Below are 20,966 nucleotides of genomic sequence, written 5' to 3' on the forward strand. Positions count from 1 at the left end.
GGGACCATGCGCAATCTGCTCTGTTGCGCACTCTTACGGAGTGGCAGGCAGAAAACACTAAATTGACTCCCTTCAAGGGCAACTACACCATGTTTTCTTTGGGTGATAAGTTGCCCACTCCCTGCCTGAACAAAGTTGCTTTGGCAACGGCTCAGGCTTGCTTCGACGGCAAACCCTTGCCTCAGCTGAGGGAGACGGACTCCACATCTCTGGTATTCCTGGGAGGTGAGGAGTTCTGGAAGGACGCCCCGTCCACGTTTACAGTGGGTAAACTGGACGCTTACTGCACGTCCTCTCAATTCAGTGAACAGCTTCCTAAGCTCCCGGAAGCTCTCCTGAAGGCGGAGTTTGAGGCACGGTGTAGGTTAAGCTGGTCTTTAAACTCCTTGTGCTTAACAGAAGCGATCGCCATCTCCTGTGCAGAGGAGCCTCTGTTTCAGGTTCTGGCTAAATCCCTGTTGGCAGGGTTTCAGTCGGACCTGTATGACTTTATGGTGGCAAAGTTAGAGTGCCGCAAATTCATCTTCGTGGATGCCACCATTCGTCATGAGCCTAACAAGCTCATGAAGAGTTCCATCTGGGGGGGGTTAATCTCTTCCCAGAGGACGAAGTCTCCAGCGTCCTGAGCGAGGCTACCAGGGCCAACCAAAGCCTACGCTCCCGTTGGGGTATCTCAGCCTTCAAGTGGAAGACCCCCGAATCTGGCAGCTCCCAGAGTAAGTCTGGCAAACGTTTTAGGTGGCACAGGAGGCCTCAACACCAGATGGTGGTTCAGGCTGTCCCAGTCTCGGCGGTGGGCCAACCCTCCACCTCCAAGGCTCAACCCCAACAGTACGTGCTGGTTCAACCAGCCCAATCCCTTGCTGCACCATCGTACGTCTCCTCTCCGGCATACAATCCTACCTATGAGGGCCGTGGGGTCTTTCACGGCCTTAATAGGAGCGCAAGAGGGGGTAGAGGTCGAAACCCATACAGAGGCAAAGCTGGATCTGCCTCCCGGGGAAAATCAGGCCGTGGTAGAGGAAACAAACCCGCTTCCTCCCACTGAGACCAGTCAGGTAGGTGGTCGCCTTTACTGGTTCAGAGGCCAGTGGTCCTTCAGTCCTTGGGCACACAGCATTGTGTCCAAGGGTCTGGGTTGGAGCTGGATCAAGGATCCCCTCCCCTGACCAGATTTTACCAACCCCCCTCCAAAGCCCTACAGGACTTTGTGACGGAGCTTCTCAACAAGAGAGCAATAAAGAAAGTAAGGCACCTCAAATTTCAAGGCAGGTTGTTCACTGTTCCAAAGAAAGATTCCGATCAGCAAAGAGTAATTCTAGATCTGTCGCGTCTAAATCACTACATAAGATGCGACAAGTTTTGCATGCTTACAGTGGCTCAAGTACGGACTCTACTGCCGCGTGGAGCCGTCACCACCTCTATCGATCTTTCAGACGCTTACTATCACGTCCCGGTTGCGCGGAACTTCTCTCCCTTCCTGGGTTTCAGACTCTGGAAACAAGCCTACTCCTTCAGGGTCATGCCTTTCAGACTCAATATAGCCCCCAGGATTTTTACGAAACTGGCGGAAACAGTCGTTCAGCAGCTACGGTCCCGGGGGATCTCCCTGGTGGCTTACCTGGACGATTGGATAATCTGGGCTCCAACAGTACAGGAGTGCCGGAAGGCTACAGCCATAGTGATCAAGTTCCTGGAGTCGTTAGGCTTTGGTTGAACAGGAGAAGTCCCGCCTGACTCCGTAGTCCCGGTTTCAGTGGTTGGGTCTCCAGTGGGACCTGTCCTCGTACAGGCTATCCCTCCCGCCGTCCAAGCGGAAGGAGATAGCTGCCGCTACCAGGAAATTTTTGAAGGACAAAGCAGCATCCTGCCGGTCTCAAGAGAGAATTCTCGGCTCCCTTCAGTTCGCCTCAGTGACGGACCTGCTCTTAAAAGCGAAGCTAAAAGATATAAACAGAGTGTGGCGGAGACGAGCCAATGTCAGGCTCAGAGACAGAGTCTCTTCAATCCCGCGAATCTTGAAGACAAGGCTTCGACCATGGTCCACAGCCAGTGGCCTGTCGAAGTCGGTCCCACTCCAATTTCCCCCTCCGGCTTTGGTAATCCACACAGACGCTTCATTAAGCGGCTGGGGAGGGTACTCACCAAACCAAAAAGTTCAAGGGACATGGTCTACAATGTTTCAACAGTTTCATATAAACACCTTGGAAGCTATGGCAGTGTTTCTAACTCTCAAGAAACTCCGCCCGCCGGCCAGATTCACATCAGGCTGGTGTTGGACAGCGCCGTGGTGGTTCATTGCATCAACAGGGGCGGCTCCAAATCAGGTCGCGTAAACCAGGTGATGGTAGCTATCTTCTCCCTGGCGAACAAGCACGGCTGGCATCTGTCAGCCACCCACCCTAGCGGGGTGCGGAACGTGGTGGCGGACTCCTGTCTGGGACTACTCCGTTGGAGACGGAGTGGTCCCTGGACGGGGAATCGTTCAATTGGATTTGCCGCCGGGTTCCAGGACTCCAAGTGGATCTGTTCGCTACAGAGAGCAATCACAAGCTTCCCTGTTATGTGGCTCCCAACCTGGACCCCCAGGCCTTTGCCACGGATGCGATGACCATAGACTGGAACAATTGGGAGAGGATCTACTTGTTTCCCCCAATAAACATGTTGTTGAAAGTACTGCACAAACTCAGGTCATTCAAGGGCCAACTAGCTCTGGTAGCTCCCTATTGGCTGAAGAGCAACTGGTTCCCTCTGCTCCAGGAGCTCAAGTTGCGGTGTCATCAGATACCCAAACCCAGACTGACCCAAGTAGTACAAACCAAGACTGTGTCAGCTTCCTTAAGAATTCAGAATGCTCTGGTTTTATGGACTTTATAAAGTTTGCTGCAAAAAAGGGAGCAAACATTGACCCCGTCAACACTCTGTTTCTAGAATCTGATAAGAGGGATTCTACTCTCAGACAGTATGATTCAGCAGTCAAAAAATTAGCATCCTTTTTGAAGGCATCTGAAGCTCAAACTATGACTACTAACCTAGCAGTTACTTTCTTTAGATCATTGTTTGAAAAAGGCCTTGTCCCGGCCACTATTACTACAGCTAAATCAGCCTTAAAGAAGGTATTTTTGTATGGTTTTAAAATTGACCTTACAGATTCATACTTCTCCTCCATCCCTAGAGCATGCGCCCGTTTGAGGCCGGTAACACGCCCACATTCTGTTACCTGGTTCCTCAACGATGTTCTAAAATTAGCCGCTGATACTGATAACTCACAATGCTCTTATCTGGATCTGTTAAGGAAAACCTTGTTTCTGATTAGCTTGGCTTCAGGTGCCAGAATTTCAGAGCTATCAGCTCTCGCTAGAGGTGATGATCATGTTGATTTTCTCCCGTCCGGAGAAGTCCTCCTTTCCCCTGATCATAGGTTCCTAACTAAAAATGAAGACCCTCAGGACAGGTGGTCCCCCTGGAAGGTGGTGCCTCTTCCTCAGGACCAGTCCTTATGTCCAGTACATATATACCTTAAAGTCTTATCTACAAAGAACTCCACAGTGTAAGTCGGGTCCTCTTTTTATCAGGGAAAAGGGTGGAACTTTCGTTGAACGCTATAAGACAGCAAATTCTGTATTTTATTAAACAAGCCAACCCGGATTCAGTCCCTAAGGTTCATGATATCCGTGCGGTAGCTACCTCTACTAATTATTTTCATAATATGGATTTTGCTGAACTTACCAAGTATATGGGATGGAAATCACCTCTAGTGTTTAAACGCCACTATTTAAAATCACTCGAAGCCCTGAAATTTTCTACAGTGGCTGTGGGGAGTGTCATTCCCCCACCTTAATTATCCTTAATCCTTTTCCTTCCCCCCCCCCCTGCCTGCCTGCCTCATTTATTTCTCTGCCTGCTTTTCTGGATCAATCATGCCTCAGTGCCTTGCTCCTCATAATTGATGCTATTGCCCTGGTTATTGTTTGTCTTGGTGATTGGCTTTTGATATGCTGTGAATTTAGATTAACATAGAGGTACTGGAGCAGTTTTTATTTTGCTTCATGTACCTCAATTCCTGATTTTGTATATCTCTCATTGTTCTTAGATTTAAGATTGTATTTACCTGTTTATACCATTATATTGTGGGTGTGTTTTATTCCACCCGTAATTATATTGTATATCTGTCATTGTGCATTACTCTTAGACTTAAGTTTACATATTCTTCATTGTGTCTTTATATTGTTGGGTGTGTTTTGTTCCACCCGTACTTACCTGTTATTAAATCTATTTTTCCTTGATGAGATATCATAATTAAATCTATTTTTTCATAGCGTGTGTTTTTGTTCAAATCACCTTTTGTTTTCTTTTGTAGCTTTGCAGTCTTGGCATGATTCTCTGTCACTATTTCACCGGGTGACACGGGGCCGAGCTCAGAAAAGGGATTTTGACAAAGGAAAAATCTATTTCTGAGGGAGGCCCCGTGTCACCCGGTGACCCTCCCAGAAGCTGCTTTCCCCCCCTACTTGCACATGCCAAGCCTGGGGGTGGTGCTAGTCTGGAATGAGTGTAGGTGGCGCTGGAGTCGCCGCTTGGCGGGCGGGTGAGTGTGGAGCTGGTACGGCCCTCCGCTCTTTCCGGGGGGTTTTGACATGGGAATGTCTATCGAGTGTAGCTCTGTGGTTGTGATTCTTTCACTCACCCTTGGTAATACCGACGTCTTCCATATAGAAGACAATCGATCTGGGGGTAGTAACTCCAGCATTCCTGAAAGCTTTTTTCTCTGGTATACTTAGCAATATTTATACCTAGAAATTCGTGTTAGTATGGAATTTCACCGGGTGACACGGGGCCTCCCTCAGAAATAGATTTTTCCTTTGTCAAAATCCCTTTTTCATATACAAACAGGCATTTTGGATAACAGGCATACAAGAGATTATGCACGATTATTATAGATAACAACAATAGTCCACCAGTTCAAAGATCACCAAGATGGAATCTTGAACATGCAGGGTGGAAAAAATTTCCAAAGCTCAGTGAAACTTGAGGCAGTGCAGTTCCAAAGTGTAGATGGTTCAGTTGACATTCTCGTGGAACTATTCATGTAGAAAAAAATTCATTCTGTTCCAAAAATCAGATTTTATTTAGATGATAATCAGTCCCTTTGTGGTTATCAGAACTCAGATATTTCATAAAGCTACAAGACAAGCTCTATTCACTATGCTGAAAGATTTAGTACTACAAGAAATACAGGGCACAATTACTAACCTTCAGCAAACAGCAGAACTCCAATATCTGGTGTATAGAGGAAGGTCAATAAAATGTTTGGGAATTTACCCCAAATCCACCTATGGTTATGTATGGTCAGTACATTGCTTGTACAAGAGAGATGAGTAATGCTTTGGCTAAACACTACATGAACATATTTAAGTCTGAAGTTTCTCTGGGTTACCAGTACTATATAGAAAAATGAATAATAAAACCTCATAATTTTAAAGTAGATAAGAGGAATCTTATAACCTTCTCAGCAGTTAGACCCAAGTTTGAATCAGGTTTAACAGCTTGTAAAGATGCAGTCCCTTTTTACCTTATGAAAGCCTATGCAGTACACAGTGATAAATGCATTTTGAGTGCAAGGCTCTTCATTTTAATTTGATCTAGAATAGGGCCTAATGCTGTTTTAGAACTAATTATTATTTGTGCTTTTTGTTAAACCTGGTCAGAATACTTTTAAGCAGCAATTGATAACTAATTGCATTGAGCTCATGTTCATGCAAGTTCATGGCGAAGATGGTCAGTGCAAAACGTAAGGTTTTTAGAAAAGATTACCCAATGTGATTTTCAGCAAATGTACGTTACCACTGTCATATTATTTTTCTAGAGTCCTCTATGGACGAAGCATTAACTTCCAAGCAACATCATGTTGCTGTCTGCATTTACTTTGAAAAGGCATATGGGACTGCCTTCAGATAACATGGTTCCTTAAAACTACTCATACTTGAGGAGAGGAGAAGTACCATTATTTATAAGGCATTTGTAACATGATTTTTGCACATAAGAGGTGATCTTTATCCAAGGAAAATGTCATGAAGTTTTATATAAGTACTTGCCAAGTAATTACATAGCCATTAGTTTCTAATTATTGCAGCAGCTTAAATTTTGAAATTCGCAGTAGCACTTTTATTGTTTTGGTTTAGGTAACTAACCCCGCCCACTTTTGTGAAGAATAGGTACAACACAGCTGAAGAGCTCAATTTGTTGCTGCCAGTCAACGACTGATCATCGGTTGTTTGAACAGCTTTTGTTTTGATTTTTTCATCAGATGGTTGTAGTGCCATCTTTGCAAGTACATTCCTTGGCAGCCTGCACTAAATTAGCTTAGCTAGATTTGACCATCATTTTTCCTGATTGTGACTTCTTGATTATGTCAGACTCTAGTTCGACTAGTATCCGTTTTTGCAGCAAAGGTTGCAATACCAGACTGACGTCAGCCATTGCAGAGGTCAAATTTGTTCTTCAGATCTAACTTGTGAAGAGTGTAGGGATTGGAATCAGGGGAAATGGAAGACTTTGAATACACATCTTGACAAACTTCAAAGAAATAGGCAAAGAAAGGCGGCTACTAGAGCCGAAGCTAGGGGTTCTGCTAGCCAGGTTTCTTCTGATGTACCTGCTCTGTCTATGCCTGTGACCTTTTTTCCTCATTACCAGCCCTCCAACTTTTCCAGCAACTCCGTTACCTAGCTCCCAAACTTCCGAACCTAACGCCATCGCCAGCCTCAAAGCCAGGACAGACCAGAAATTCAGTCTTTTGGTCAATACTGTAGCCCAAATTGGACAAGATGAGTGCAAGTGGAGGAGGTGACTACTCATCCCACCAATGCTCCTAGATGAAAGTCCCTGTCAAACTCCCCTAAACCTGGGAGGAGGCAAACTAGAGGCCCCAGGGAAGCCCACTTGTAGCTGCCCCCCAGCCAAGCCTGTTGTACGTAAATCCCAGGACTCAGTGGACAGCAACTGGAAGTGCATGCGTTTTCATCTAGTGATTCAGACTCCAGTGCAGGCAGGGGGCATAGTTGGCACTTTTCTAGTGCTTCTAGGCCATTGAAAAGGCATGCATCCACTGCTGAGCGCACTTCCCCGCTTCCTTGTAAGCAACCCAGAGAACAGGAACATAGTCCCAAGCCTACCTGTAGCTTCTGGGCAGCCCCAGTTGTTTGTCTCCTGAGCCTTCGGTGGTAGAGCACCAGTATTTTGCTCCGAAGTGGTCTTCCTCTTTAAGAAGCGTTCTGAGCACCCGGTGGGATCCGAGCACCCAGCGGGATCCGAGCGCCCAGTGGGATCCAAGCGCCGAGTGTCCTAGTGTTCTCTTGTTCCCCCATGTACACCTGTATATGGGCTGCCACCTGTCTGCTTGGCGCCAGCATCTCTCAAGCATTCGGTGCCACATTCCAGGCACCAGACGCCACCTTTCCAGTCTGGCTCAGCAGGTTTGTATACCCCTGTTGTTCAGGATCCTTCACTAGAACCTATCCAGCACCGTCTGAACAGGATTTTGGATCTCTTACAGAAGCCCCCTTCAGTGACTCAGGATCCACCGGACTTACCTCCTCCAGTTTCGTCCTATGATGAAGACATCAAGCAGGAGCAACCTTCTTTGGCTTACGCAGCTCTCTCGAAATACTTCCTTTTTTGTTATCCGACCTTCTTCACCCCAGCAACCCCAACGTCATCTGGTTCAGCATTTATGATGAGACAGCCTGCAAAGTCTTCCAGGCTGCCCAAGATGGTCCTTTCCTCCTCATCAGAGAAAGCATTATCCAGGATTAATGGTTGGTTAACAGAGAAGAGGGATCTTGGCAAAGATGTTTTTTGTGCCCCCCTTCTCACCTGTCGAAAAGGAGGTATCTTTCGTATGCCACTGGGGAATCTCCTTCCTTGGGAGTTTCTGCCTCTTCCCAAGGGGACTTCTCCCGCCTGACTGATTCTGTGTGTAGGTCAGCATTTTCCTCCACCAAGATCTTGTTTACATCATCAGAACTGGACCCTTTAGTTCGTGACGTATTCAAGGTCTTCGAAATCTTCAGTTTCTCAGACTGGACTGTAGGGACCTTAGCTAAGAAGATTGAAGACTGCACCACTCTTCAAGAGAATTTTTCTTCGGACTGGCTGGGAGTCCTCTCATAGGCAGATAAAGCGATTAGGGATGGCTCCTAAGAACTGGCTGCCTTATTTTCTGTGGGAGTTCTCATGAAAAGGGAGCTGTGATGTTCGTTTACCACAAAAGGGGTCACTCCCTCCCAAAGGCTGGCTCTCTTTTTGTGCCCTTGGACTGTTTTAGTTTGTTTCCTTGTGCTACAGTGGAACATGTAGCAGCAGGATTACAGAAGAAATCAACTCAAGATCTGCTGACACAGCCTACCAAGCTCCCCAAGGAGTTGGAACGTGGTCCTGTGTCCTCCTTTAGTGCAAGGTCAGTCTCCCCACTTCAATAGCACCCCTTTTGAGGTGGCAGAGCAAAGTTTCAGCCCTGTCCACACACAAACCTTCAGTCTGTTCAACCCGTCAAGAAATCATCCGTTAAACCCTCCTCTTGCGAGGATCCTGTCCTCCATGTTCCTGTGGGAGCCAGGCTTCTCCATTTTTGGGGCAAATGGGAAGCCAGGAATGTGGAGTCATGGGTCTTGGAAGTCCTCAGAGAGGGCTATTCCATCCCGTTCAGTATCTTCCTGCTGTAGCTCTGTCACCAGGTAAGGTTACAACATGCATTTCACCAATGCTAGCTACCTTTCTATTTCAAATTCATCTCCATTACTGAGTGTTTTTGATTAGTATATGTCCATGTGTCCCACCTCCTGTCAGTGTGGGATTCAGTTATGTAATTACTTAGTAAGTTAATTATATAAAAATGACATTTTTATAATAGAATAAAGTTTTACGTATACTTACCAAGTAATTACATGATTGGAGGCCTCCCTCTCCCCCTCTCATGGACATAGGGCACAAATGAATGGAGCTCTTCAGCTGTGTTGTACCCATTCTTCCTTGAAAGTGGGTGGGGTTAGTTACCCACACCAAAACAATAGTGCTACGGCAAATTTCAAAATTTAAGCTGCTGTGATAGTTAGAAACTAATAACTATATAATTACTTGATAGGTATATATAAAACTTTATTTTATCATAAAAATGTCATTTTCCCAAGGTAATGTTGTGAGTGTGACCCAATTTACTTTAGCCATTAAAGGGATGTCTTGAGTCACTCACCATGACATTCTCTCCATACTCCCTGTGGGTGACTTTTCAATATCATTTGCCAGGGCAAGAAGGAATTCTATCTTTCCATTCCTCTGATTGTTACATATCATTCTGGTTTGCAGGATTATCTTACTGATTCAATGTTCATGCTGTCTGTTGTATATAAGCGTGCTTTGTATTCTAACCCACTGTGCAAGTTTAAGTAAAAGTTTTTTTTACACGACTCTCCTAACTTAGGATGTAAGAAATCTTATAACTAGAGTGCATGTTGTATACATTGATACTTAATTGATCTTATTATAAAAATCTTCAAGAAATTATCTATTACTGTGTATAAAACATTTTCAATTGTATAATGATACTTTTCTTTGTCCAGTCGAAAAGGTTAGTAAAATTGATGTTGCCACAACCTTGTTGACACTGGTAGAAGAAGCACTAGTAGACGATGAAACCGAAGAATTGTCAAGTTATGCTACTCAAAGGAAAAGAAATAGTGATGAAGTATTGGCTGAAGATGATTGCTTCTATGAGAATACAATGGGTACTAACAGGCAAGGTTTTAAGGATCAAGATACCCAAACCTTGTTATTGGACAGCTATTTGAAGAGCCTTGAAGATGAATATTACAAGCTTAAGAGTGAGTTGTTTTTGGTAAAGGAAAAAGACATGTTTAGGGATATGGAATTAGATATGTTTAAAGACAATGATAGGAAGGTTAGATACCTGACAGGACTGTCATCATATGACATGTTAAAAGTACTTAGTGAATATATCAGTGCATTTCAAAGACAGCAGGGTAAACTTAGTAAGTTCCAACAGCTTATGATAACACTGATTAAAATTAAGTTGAACTTGCCAATGCCGTTTCTTGGAATTTTGTTTAATATAAGCCTTACTACTATATCGCGTGTCTTTAGGTTTACTATTGATCTGTTGTTCACAAAAATTGTACCACTTCTTGTTTTTTGGCCACCAAGAGATGACCTGAGACTCCTTATTCCACCAAATTTTGAAGACTGCGAGAACTGTTTGTACTCGGTTGACTTTTTTGAGCTAGATGTTGAAGTACGTGGCTGCACATCACACAGTGTCAAGGAAAAGTTGGATAATTTAGATGCATATTTTTCTAATAGTCTTATAGATATAAGAAAGAGGAAGTTTATGATGTCAGTGGCACCACAAGGAACTATTATTTTTATATCCAAAGGTACAAGTGGTGATATAAGTGAGAAAGTCTTAGCTGCAGAGAGCGGTTTCTTCAATCACATTGCAGCTGAAGATATTGTCGTGACTGATCGAGGGCTTGACATTGAAAATGAAGTAGATATGAGGGGGGCTCTTCTTGAATTGGCAAAGGACATAAGTAGTGACACTGCTGATCTTGTCAGTGTAAGGAATGTTGTTTCTTCAATGAAGAGATCATTTCAGATAATTGAATCCACTATATTGCGAAACTGGGTCAGAGATAATGATAAGGATGGCCTCTGCACTTGGGATAAGATACTTCAAGTAGTGTGTGCGCTTTACAACTTGACAAATGAAGTCTGGAACTACAGGGAATATCTCTCAGGACTTAAGGAGCAGGAATAGCTTTAACATTCAGAATGATGTAATCATTGTAATTTATGCTTAAATTTTAAATATTTTTATCTGTTGTATTATCATACTCATCAAAGTTTACAATTGACCTGTTTGAGTAAATTTGGCTGACATTGATTATAATGTACAAGTTGTATTGGAAGAATATTTATTTTTAATGAGACTATCTGGTACTGTGCTTTTGCTGCTATACAATACTATTGTGCTCAGTTATTATGTTTCTAATGTGAACTGATGTGAGTGACTTTATACTGTGGTTTTAATATATTAGTATAAGCTTGTTTGTATCTAGCAAAACCTAACCATGGGTAAGTATTTTGTTTCATTGAATATATTGACCAGATGCCTATATTTTTTGAAAGAAAGGAGGATTATGCTTGTCAGGTGGTATTATGGACACCAGTAGGTAGGGTTAACAACCCTGTGTCCATCTGCTCCCATCAATTTAGTCAAATTAAACTGCGATACCACTTTTTTATGTCATATATCATTCTTCTATAAGCATAAGTCTTAGAGAGGAAAACAGGAACAGAGTACAAATACAGCATTTAAAACATTTATTAGATTAAACAACGCTCAGTAGGCACACAATAATGCAACAAAAAGCAAACCAATAATTGCCTCTCACTCACCCACTTCTTTGGTAACATCTAACACCAGATACTCTTCCAAAATGTTCATGTACTGGCAGAAGAACTCTGGCTCACTACCTTAAGTGTTCTTTATAGATAAGAACTGACCCACTGCCCGTAAGCACTAAACTGGGAGTCTCTCCCATGCAGAATGGGAGACTAACAGTACCCTCCACCCTCCCTGATGATGGTAGACATAATGAATCAAGCACTCATTCATCTAGTTAAATGAACTTCTTTAGACCTACGCTGAGTGTGTCCAGGGTTAAGAGTTAAGACAAGTCTACATTCAAGAAGTTCACAGAAGCCATTAGCAGAAGCTTGTGACCATTTGGGTAGAAGCAAGGATTCTGTCCTGGTCCAAATTACAGTACTGATGTGGCCATCAGCTCAAGGCAGCAATGGACCAAATGAATTCCTCCCACATCTCAGTATTAGAGGATGCTGCCTTCAATGCACTTCTGAGAGTGAAGTCTCAGAAGTAATTAATGATTGCAAGCTGAAAATTTCACTTGTCTTTCTAGTTTCCCCCTATTATCCCCAGTCGGTACTTTGCCATAATAAAAACTTTAGGCATATCTTGTATGTCAGCTTTCTCATCTACAGTGCACCAGTCACTTAACAATTAATACTTGTATATTGATTTTATATTTTTTTTTATTTTTAGGCCACATTCAGTAGCCATTTTTATGAGAATATTATGGATTTTGCTATTTCTTTCCAAAAATTACCTTGGATCAGTCTGTCATCTGCACAGAACGGTACTACGATTCTTAAAATTTTGTTCCTAAATCCTACCATTGTATCTTCTAGCTTTTCAGTGATCAGGTAAATTACAAATGGGAAGAATATGATTGAACAATTACTCTGCTTTATGCCATTTGTTACATTTAATTTTTATTGATCTGGACCTATGTATTATTAGTAAACAACCTTATTATGGTATCCAAAACATGGACAAATTAATATATTTTTTTTGTTTACTTTAAACCATTATCGCCTTTTGGACTTGACATGTAATTTTCCTATTGTTTTAATGTGCTGTGAACGTTCTGATATTAGTTTCATAAGAAAATTACCTAATCAACCACACCTAACTTAACCTTACAAAACATTTCATAAGCTATGAGTTAGCTTAGGGTCCTTTTATTTCACTTTGTTTTTGTTTTCATCCACCCAAAAACCCATTTTCACACTCTGCCCCCCCATTGCTGGATATAAGAGTGGGGTCCACAAATGCCAGAAACGTTCAAAGCAAACAATTAAAATACAGGAAATTTATATTCTCAAGTCCAAAATGTAATAGTGGTTTAAAGTAAATAATACCTTTTTTTCTTACTTTGCTATTTTTTCTTTGAGATTTTGTGAATCAAAGCTACTGGTCTTAATTTATTCAAGACGTAAACAGGTAGTTGAATTTCAAGTTATTGAAAGTTAGCTATTGACACTTTCAGGCAGTTTAATGTCCAAATAAGAACATACTAAAGTATTATTGCTCAAAGAAATGTTTCAGAGAAGCTTATAGGCAATTTTTGACCTCTTTTCTGTAGCAAAACCTTAACAAATTTGGATGATTGAAAAACACCTTATGATCTAATCCCTTTTAATAGGACAGTGGTAATTTTACTTTAGGAACCCTACTAAGAAATCTATGTTTTCTTTGCTTGAACACAGAAACAAAGAAAATGTCAATATCATAGTAAAGAACTTGAAGTAAAATTACAATTGTCAACTGCAAGTGAGTAGATCATAGGAAGTGTTACGACAATTTGCTGCTCACAAGGGTTAAATAGGCAATAACTTACACCAAGGGGAACCCTTTATCATGGTGCAGTATAATTTTTACATGAAATAAACATATTTCTGGCAAACAACGTCGAAAGGAACGTCAGTATGAGACGCTGTATTGTTATAAAACAAAACCAGCATATTGGTCAAATGTGGGTCTCGGGAGGGTGAAGCAGCGATGCTAATACTTTCCTCGTAATGCGAATAAAGTAATTAAAGCCTTCCTTCTGATTCCTTAAAAAAAGGCTTTATCTGAGACACATATCTAATTATAATATAGAGCAATATTGTAATTAAAATTTTGCTAGAAATAACATGAAAATAATAAATAAGACAAATGTAACTCGACTTCCCTCGTGTCCACAAATCTGCATTTACTCTATGTAATGGGGACAGTGAGGAGGAATATGATTATAGTCTTGGATCAGTAGCTCTGAGCCAACCTATTTCATTAAAGGATTTCTGTAAATCAGGCAGACACCATAAGGCCCCATTACAATGTATGTTGGCTCTCTTAAATTTTCTCATTAGGAAACCAAAGTTTTCAACCACTGGTTTTATGTACAGTAATTAACTTTTTAAAAATTGGTAAAAATTTTTATAATTAATTTATTTAAAATTATTAGGCTCCTTAATATTTTTCCCAATGATAAATTCAAGTTATACTTTAACGAAATCAAACTCAAGAGTCTAGGAAGCAACTGACCGCAGAGCATTTTAATGCAACATATGGGTGGCATAGAAATTATGGGTGATCGATCACTGAATATTTTGTCGTCATCTCTGAGATAAGGAATTACAGTTCTTCAGGTCATAAATCTTGAGAAAATGTCTGAAGAAAATAGTCATTGCTTATTTTGTAATGTTTTGAGAGCTGAATTTTTCAGTGGAACTAGCCCAGTTGGTTTATGATGCAAAACACTTTTTTTTTTTTTTACTTTCTCCACTCAAAGTATTTTTTAAATGTTTCAAAAGGATTTTTTCTAAATCAGGAAAGCAAAAGTTTTGATTAAAAATGTCACATACTTTCCAAGCTAGGATTTTTTCAATCTGAATCTTAGAACTCTGTCATCTTTTCAGTATCGACTTGATTCTATATTGTTCTTATGTAAATCACACGCTTTAATCAATTTCTGGAACTGAACTGTTCAGCCTCATGTCTAGAAGATGGAGTGAATGGAGGGCGCTTCAGCGTCGCAAAAGAGCGTCCTTTTCAGATATTTCAAGTTTTTAACCCATAATGGACAGGAATTCTCATATGAGTATTTACTGTATAACAGGTTTTGGGTGATGGACGGGAACCCTCATATGAGTATTAATATTACGTGCCATACTGTTTTAATGAATTTAGCAGGAAAGATGTTCATAGCACTTCAGTGGTCCATAAATGACTTATGGCAACTACAATACCTTGGCACAGGAGAGACATCGATCAGTATCCCTTTAGATTTCAGTGGTGTATGAACTGCCTCTCTGCAGCTCTGGGACGTCTTTTTATTTATTTGCTCATAAATATACCCAGGGATTGCTGTTGGTTTTAGTTCTTATCTTTTATGCTAGTGTGTTAGCTATAATTGTAATTTTACAAAGAAAAGTGCAGAGATATTAGAAAAAACATGTATACCTCACAAAAAGTCACTGCATCTCCCTATCTCAGTAAATCTCGTAAATATTTTACAACAAATATACTCAGAATTTGTTACTGATTTTAGTTCTTATTTGTTATGATACTGTGTGAGCTGCAATTACAATTTTACAAAATAAAATAAATTATTAGAAAAAACATGTATAACTTAGTAAAATTAACATATTTTTACAAGTGTCTTGTAAAACAGGTCCCACACAGGTTTGTAAATATTGTAGTCATTTCAACTTCCCGTGGAAGGTACGGAAAAATTTGTAGAATTTTTTTCTTACACCATGTGCACTTGCACATCTTCCTCTTTCCATTGATGTGTTTTTTCTTAAATTGGCCAACCTATAGTTTGCCTGGTCTGAGGGTGCGCTTGATATATGTTTAGCCCGTCCCTTAAGGGTTAACTACATTACTGTAAGTAAATTTCGTAGCTCCAGAATTCCATCAGTCAAAAGTTCAACTTATAGTGTGCTCCTCAACAATAAAAGACAAGTAACAAAAGAAGTAGCAATTTCATTTCAAATCAGAACCTCGAGTTCATCCTCAATGCCAGTGATTACTCGCCACATAACTCAGTATGTCTCCTTTGCTATTTCCACTGATATCTAAACTGACTAGAAGGAAGGTTTTGTTCGTAAAATCCCTTGGAAGATTTTGTCGACAACCTCCCAGCCAGGGAAGAAAGGTTAAGAATGACATCTGAGAGACAAGGCTTGGGTCTGACATGCGGCCCAACTGTGATTGGAGGCCTCACAATTGAAGTTGGCTTACAGCACAAACATAGTACTGGACACTATTGCGTGCCTTACAATGACATAACACAGTGCATAAAAAAATAAGAATGCAAACAAATTGCATAACGGTGCTCCTCTATCTTTGGGCACCATGGAGAATAAACATCCTGTCCTAACTATAAGGGTCCGTGTACTTTCTCATGGTCCCACATCATTTCTCCTCAAAGAATAAATGTTCTGATACAAAACTCTATAGTCTGCCCTGGGTTAGAGCTGCTTTTCTTTTGGGTCTACCCTGAGTTCTGTCTATGTTCACTATATTCTGTCTTTCGCTACTATGTTTGCCCACTGTCTCTGAATCATTATCAATTAGTTTGTGATTGTCAGTATTCAATGCCATGCTTTCACTATCGTGCACAGTACTGTCATTCCCAATTTCAACACTTGCGAGTTCAGTATTGTTGTTCACTTCACTTGACATGGTATCACAGTTACAGTCTTCATGTTTGTTATTTACCTCCAACATAGAATTTGTTCGATCGACACAAGACATTCTTCACCTTCACACAGGACTTTCACAGATCGAACGACATCATCCTCTCTGGGGTAGAGTTGTATAATTCTTCCAAGAGGCCAAAATTTATGACGACGGTCACTCTTCTTCACTAAGACGACGTCATTGCATCTGAGTGGAGTTGGCGCACCAGGGCCAAAATCATGACGTTGGCATAGAGCCTGTAGATATTCAGTGCACATAGAGCATCAACTAATTTGAAGTATTCAGCTTGAATCTTCTTCGTTGTGAAGGTATACTTTCATTCTTGGCTGCGGCAGGCAGTCTGTAGAATCTACATCCTGTAGATGTGGGAGTGAAGGTGAAGGAAGTCACCCTGTGGAAGCGACGTTCCTGGCCGTTGCGGTAGCTCCTGCATCGGCTATCCTGATCTTGCCTGCTGCTTCTCCTGGTGGTCATGTCCTGGGCCGCTTCTGTTGTGTTCCTGCCTAGCTGCCTTGGAGCTTACGATGTTTCATGTCCACCATCCTGTAGAAGGAGTGAAGGTAAAGGAAGTCGCCCTGTGGAAGTAGCTGACGTCCTCTTCAACTTATCTTCGATTTCATCTTCTGCTGCATCTTCCCTTCCTCTCCCGAGGTTTGAGGGGTCCCAGGAACTGGACAGACCTCCGTCAGCCGAAGAAGAGGAAGGCTGCTTCTTTTCCCCTTGATGCCCTTGGACGTCTAGGGACTGCCTCCTTTTGAGGAGGCAGTGGATCTCGTTGGTTCTTCCCAACCTTCGGGTTAGGAAACCGATTCACATACCCCTGGGTTTTGTTTCGGGAGCCGCGGCTGCGCAGACCTTGGTTTGGGATCCCGTTGGAATATCGAGTATCCCAATCTGGTCTGGAGAGTATTCTCCCCAGCCCAGTTCAGGAGCAGTGCGAGAAAAACGGCCGAGGCACCCAGATGTCTCAGCACTTCTTGCCAGCACCACAAGCGCTCCCCTAGTGCTTACCAGTGCTCAGTCCGGGTTCCCAGTCTGGTGTCTCGATCCTATCAGTTCAAACACCAGAAGAAGCAGGGAAGAGATTCCCTTCAGGAGTCCTGTGGGACTTCTAAGGAACTGACTCTCTCCCGGGAGACAAGCTTCTCTCGTTGGCTCTTCCCACCCTCAGGCGGGAACTGATTTGCATTCTCCTGTGTGGTCTGGTGTTTCGGGAGCCACAAGAGCACGGCCTCTCAAGGCCACGCCCTCGTTGCCAGTCTTAGAAGTCTGTGTCTAAGACTGGTTCTTTGCCTGGCTCTTTTCGATCTCTTAGGAAACTGGAAGCAGCCACTCCCGATTTCGGGAGTCTCGTGGGTTGCTTGAATCCTATGAATCACGAGCACTCTCCTGACGAGAGAGACAGGACAAGAGAAAGTGCCGAGACACCAGGTGTCGGTGCCGAGATACCAGGTGTCTGGGTGCCGGGACGCCAGGTGTCTCGATACTGGCCACCAGCTGCTTCGGTTGCTTGGCCGGGATTCATCCTCGTGTCTTGAACCTTAGGGCTCAAGCATGCACGATAGCATTCATAGAATTCCCCCTTGAACCTTCTTCTCGAGGGGCCTCAGCCTCGAGGGAGTTTGGAGTTCAGGAAACTAGCAATAGTTCACGGCAGACAAGTTCCACCCTATCCAGTTCCAATGGTGTTCGTACGATCGGCTCAGCTTGCTCACCCCGCCCAGCCCCTGGTCACACTTGCGAGACGGGCTCTGCTTGGCTCAACTCGACTCGGCTCAGCTCGATCCGCCTGCCTCACAGTCCACCGCATACCACCCCGGATTGCGTTCGCTTGATCGGCTCAGTTCGGTGTGGCTCGGCTTGGCCTCACTCAGTTCTTCCGAGTCGGGTTCTCGGCTCTGTTCGAGTGAACTTTCTGCTCTTCCCAGGAAAGCGCTTTGCCACGGCACAAGCGCTCTCCTTCCCCCGTGTGGCAGTAATCTCCTTCAGTTGATTATCGCTCACAGTCCACCTCTCCTGCTGGTCTTACTGGCAGTACAGGTAGGGGTACTCTTTCTCCTCACCTGTTCTCTTTTCCTCACGGTTGTTCTGAGAGGCGTGAGACGGACAGAGAGAGCTCCAACAAAATTGTCTTCAGAGTTCGGCTACCTGGCATGCTTTGGGTGTGAGTCCCCTGATTGTCTCGTAGTACAACCAGTAGCCGAGGAGGGTTCGTTCTTTAGGGTCGAGCCAACTCAGGACTTGCGAAACTGGAGATCCGAATTGGGACAAAGTTCTTTTTCTTAGGACATGAATTGCCCACATAACTGCAGTCGGCAAGAACCTCCGAGGCAAGAAGAATTTGTACTCTGTCGAGGCAGGGGAGAAGCTTGGTGTCTCGACCTGAATGAACTCCTTCTCCGAAGAAAAGAATTCATCTGGTCGAGAACGCTCTCGCAAGCAAGGACCGTGGCGGCCCCCGACACTTTCGGCCCCTCGGGAACTGCAAGGGTTGCGAGTGATGAAAATTATTCACTGGGGGAGTCGCGGTCCTGTCCCGGGGATCCTTGCGCTGACGAATCGGCACGAAGTTCTCCGAAAAACGAGGGCGATCGCAACTTGAAGAGGAAGACCGGAGACCTCCAAGGGGAGAGGTATGGGAGTTTCACGCTTTGGAAGCAACGAGGGTCTTCCTCTTCAAGTTGCGATCGCCCTCGTTTTTCGGAGAACTTCATGCCGATTCGTCAGCGCAAGGATCCCCGGGACAGGACCGCGACTCCCCCAGTGAATAATTTTCATCACTCGCAACCCTTGCAGTTCCCGAGGGGCCGAAAGTGTCGGGGGCCGCCGTGGTCCTTGCTTGCGAGAGCGTTCTCAACCAAATGAATTCTTTTCTTCGGAGAAGGAGTTCATTCAGGTCGAGACACCAAGCTTCTCCCCTGCCTCGACAGAGTACAAATTCTTCTTGCCTCGGAGGTTCTTGCCGACTGCAGTTATGTGGGCAATTCATGTCCTAAGAAAAAGAACTTTGTCCCAATTCGGATCTCCAGTTTCGCAAGTCCTGAGTTGGCTCGACCCTAAAGAACGAACCTTTACTTGGTTCTGCCTTTCTCTTTCAGAGATTTGCCAGATACCTCGGTAACCAAGGTTCGTACCAGGGCACTGCCTTGTCCTTTGGACAATGGCCAAGACCTTGGGGTCTTAGTCATCTTGACTCGACCTTGAGTTCAAGCCAGCCCCCTCAACTCCTAAGAAGCCCCAGGCTTCAGAAGAAGATTGCGGAACACATAGCCCTCTTCTTCCCTTCTAGGAAAGTGTGCATAACTGAGTCTCTTTCCACCCTCTTTACCATAGGGAAGAGAGAAAGAAGTATCGACCGGGAAGAAGTTCTCCTACTGCAGATGCCTGGATGAAATGATACTTATCGAGTCTGTGGAGCTGGCAGCGACATTGCTGAGACCTGGGAATGGACTCCTTCAGGAGAAGTATCAATTTCCCATAGGTCTCGGCAATTCTTTTCACCGAACTTCCATCCTGCTTCCTCTCCTGTGCTCCGATTCGGGAAATACCAGCCCAGCTGGAGCTAATTGTCTCGGTATCCTGTCAAATTGCAGAAGCTTCCCCATGGTGGAGAATGGAGGTCTGCTTCCATTCCTCCATCCTTCTTTCCTCTTTGAAGTATGAGGAAGAGTTAGGCTAATGCTTAATTGAAGGAACCTTCGAATATGCTTGCATATTCCCCTCACATCGTTTGTCTACTGATGAATTCACCGATCGAGGAATAGGCGCACACCGGTAAGACTTTGTCTTGAAGGTGTGTGACCGAGACGATTAGTACCTTCTCATCACCATCCTGGGCTCAAGGCAGCCTTTTGGCCTTCTGAGAATTCAGGATGAGTTTTGCAACACTCAGTGGTTTCGTTGAACAACAAAACCACAGTAGTGGCATTTGTCAACAAATACCGTTGCATAGGTTAGGCTCTGCTGTAGTAAGTTAGCAAAACTAGCACCCCTCTTAGCAGTTAGGTAGGTCCATTTAGCTAGCTGCAGTGCAAAGCACAGCTCATTTAGGAATGCTAACTTACTAGCCGGAACGATTGACTTACTTAGCCAAGGCGTTCATGCCTGAAAGGGAAGGAATGCCTTTTTAAAGGGGGGAGCTCTTGTATACAGTATATTCCATTCATCCCTTTATCCAGTTAGATAGAAATTCAAATTTAACAGCAGCTGAGAAGACGCCATGACGAGGGCAGTGAACTGAGGTAGGCTTAACCCCCCAGATCACCTGTTTTGGGGTAAACAATACCACTCCTCAGCCCCCATCATCGAATGATTTGGGGGGTCAAATAGTCGTTTGGGACACAGGGGCGAATCCGGGCTGTAGATATATTATCCTTACCTTTAAGAGACTTGACTATAAGACCTATTTTCCCTACGACCTTTTGCTGGCTGTGTGACCGCTTTCAGATCCCTGATGTCCTGTGCCCAACCCAAGATAACAAAATCAAATGCGGTGTCCGAGACCTGAACGCCATGCACTCTATACCCAACCGCCATCATGTTGAGTGGTGCCCTTTTTCGTCTCCCTACTCTGGCAAGGGATGCGAGACTCCTGCTGCCTAAATTCGTCTAACGCCACGAGCTCTACGCAGAAGGAATAAGGTACGTCTGGAAGCATTCAGTCCCAAGCCAGTTTCTTTTTCTTCTTGTGAATTTCTCTCCATTTTCCAAATTTCCAACTTTTCATTCTCTTAAACAAACCCTCCTGTGTTCAATCAACCTAACAACCAAGCTGCCCCATGATTCCCCCCTAAGCTCAAATTAAATTAATTCAGTGATCAGAATTAGATTACTTCCT

At 43.5% G+C, this 20,966-nt stretch overlaps 1 protein-coding gene across 1 annotated transcript in view; it reads left to right on the top strand.

The window, feature by feature from the left end:
• The window catches only part of LOC136827951 (uncharacterized), a 505,229-nt gene extending 494,108 nt beyond the window's left edge, over nt 1-11,121 (top strand). The window contains exon 3 of the mRNA XM_067085507.1: nt 9,618-11,121. Coding sequence (XP_066941608.1) covers nt 9,618-10,831 — 1,214 coding nt within the window. The 3' untranslated portion in view covers nt 10,832-11,121. The remainder of the gene's footprint in view (nt 1-9,617) is intronic.
• The last annotated feature ends 9,845 nt before the right edge of the window (nt 11,122-20,966 follow it).

The sequence above is a fragment of the Macrobrachium rosenbergii genome, chromosome 42 (genome assembly GCF_040412425.1).
Source record: "Macrobrachium rosenbergii isolate ZJJX-2024 chromosome 42, ASM4041242v1, whole genome shotgun sequence".
In the NCBI taxonomy this organism is placed as follows: domain Eukaryota; kingdom Metazoa; phylum Arthropoda; class Malacostraca; order Decapoda; family Palaemonidae; genus Macrobrachium; species Macrobrachium rosenbergii.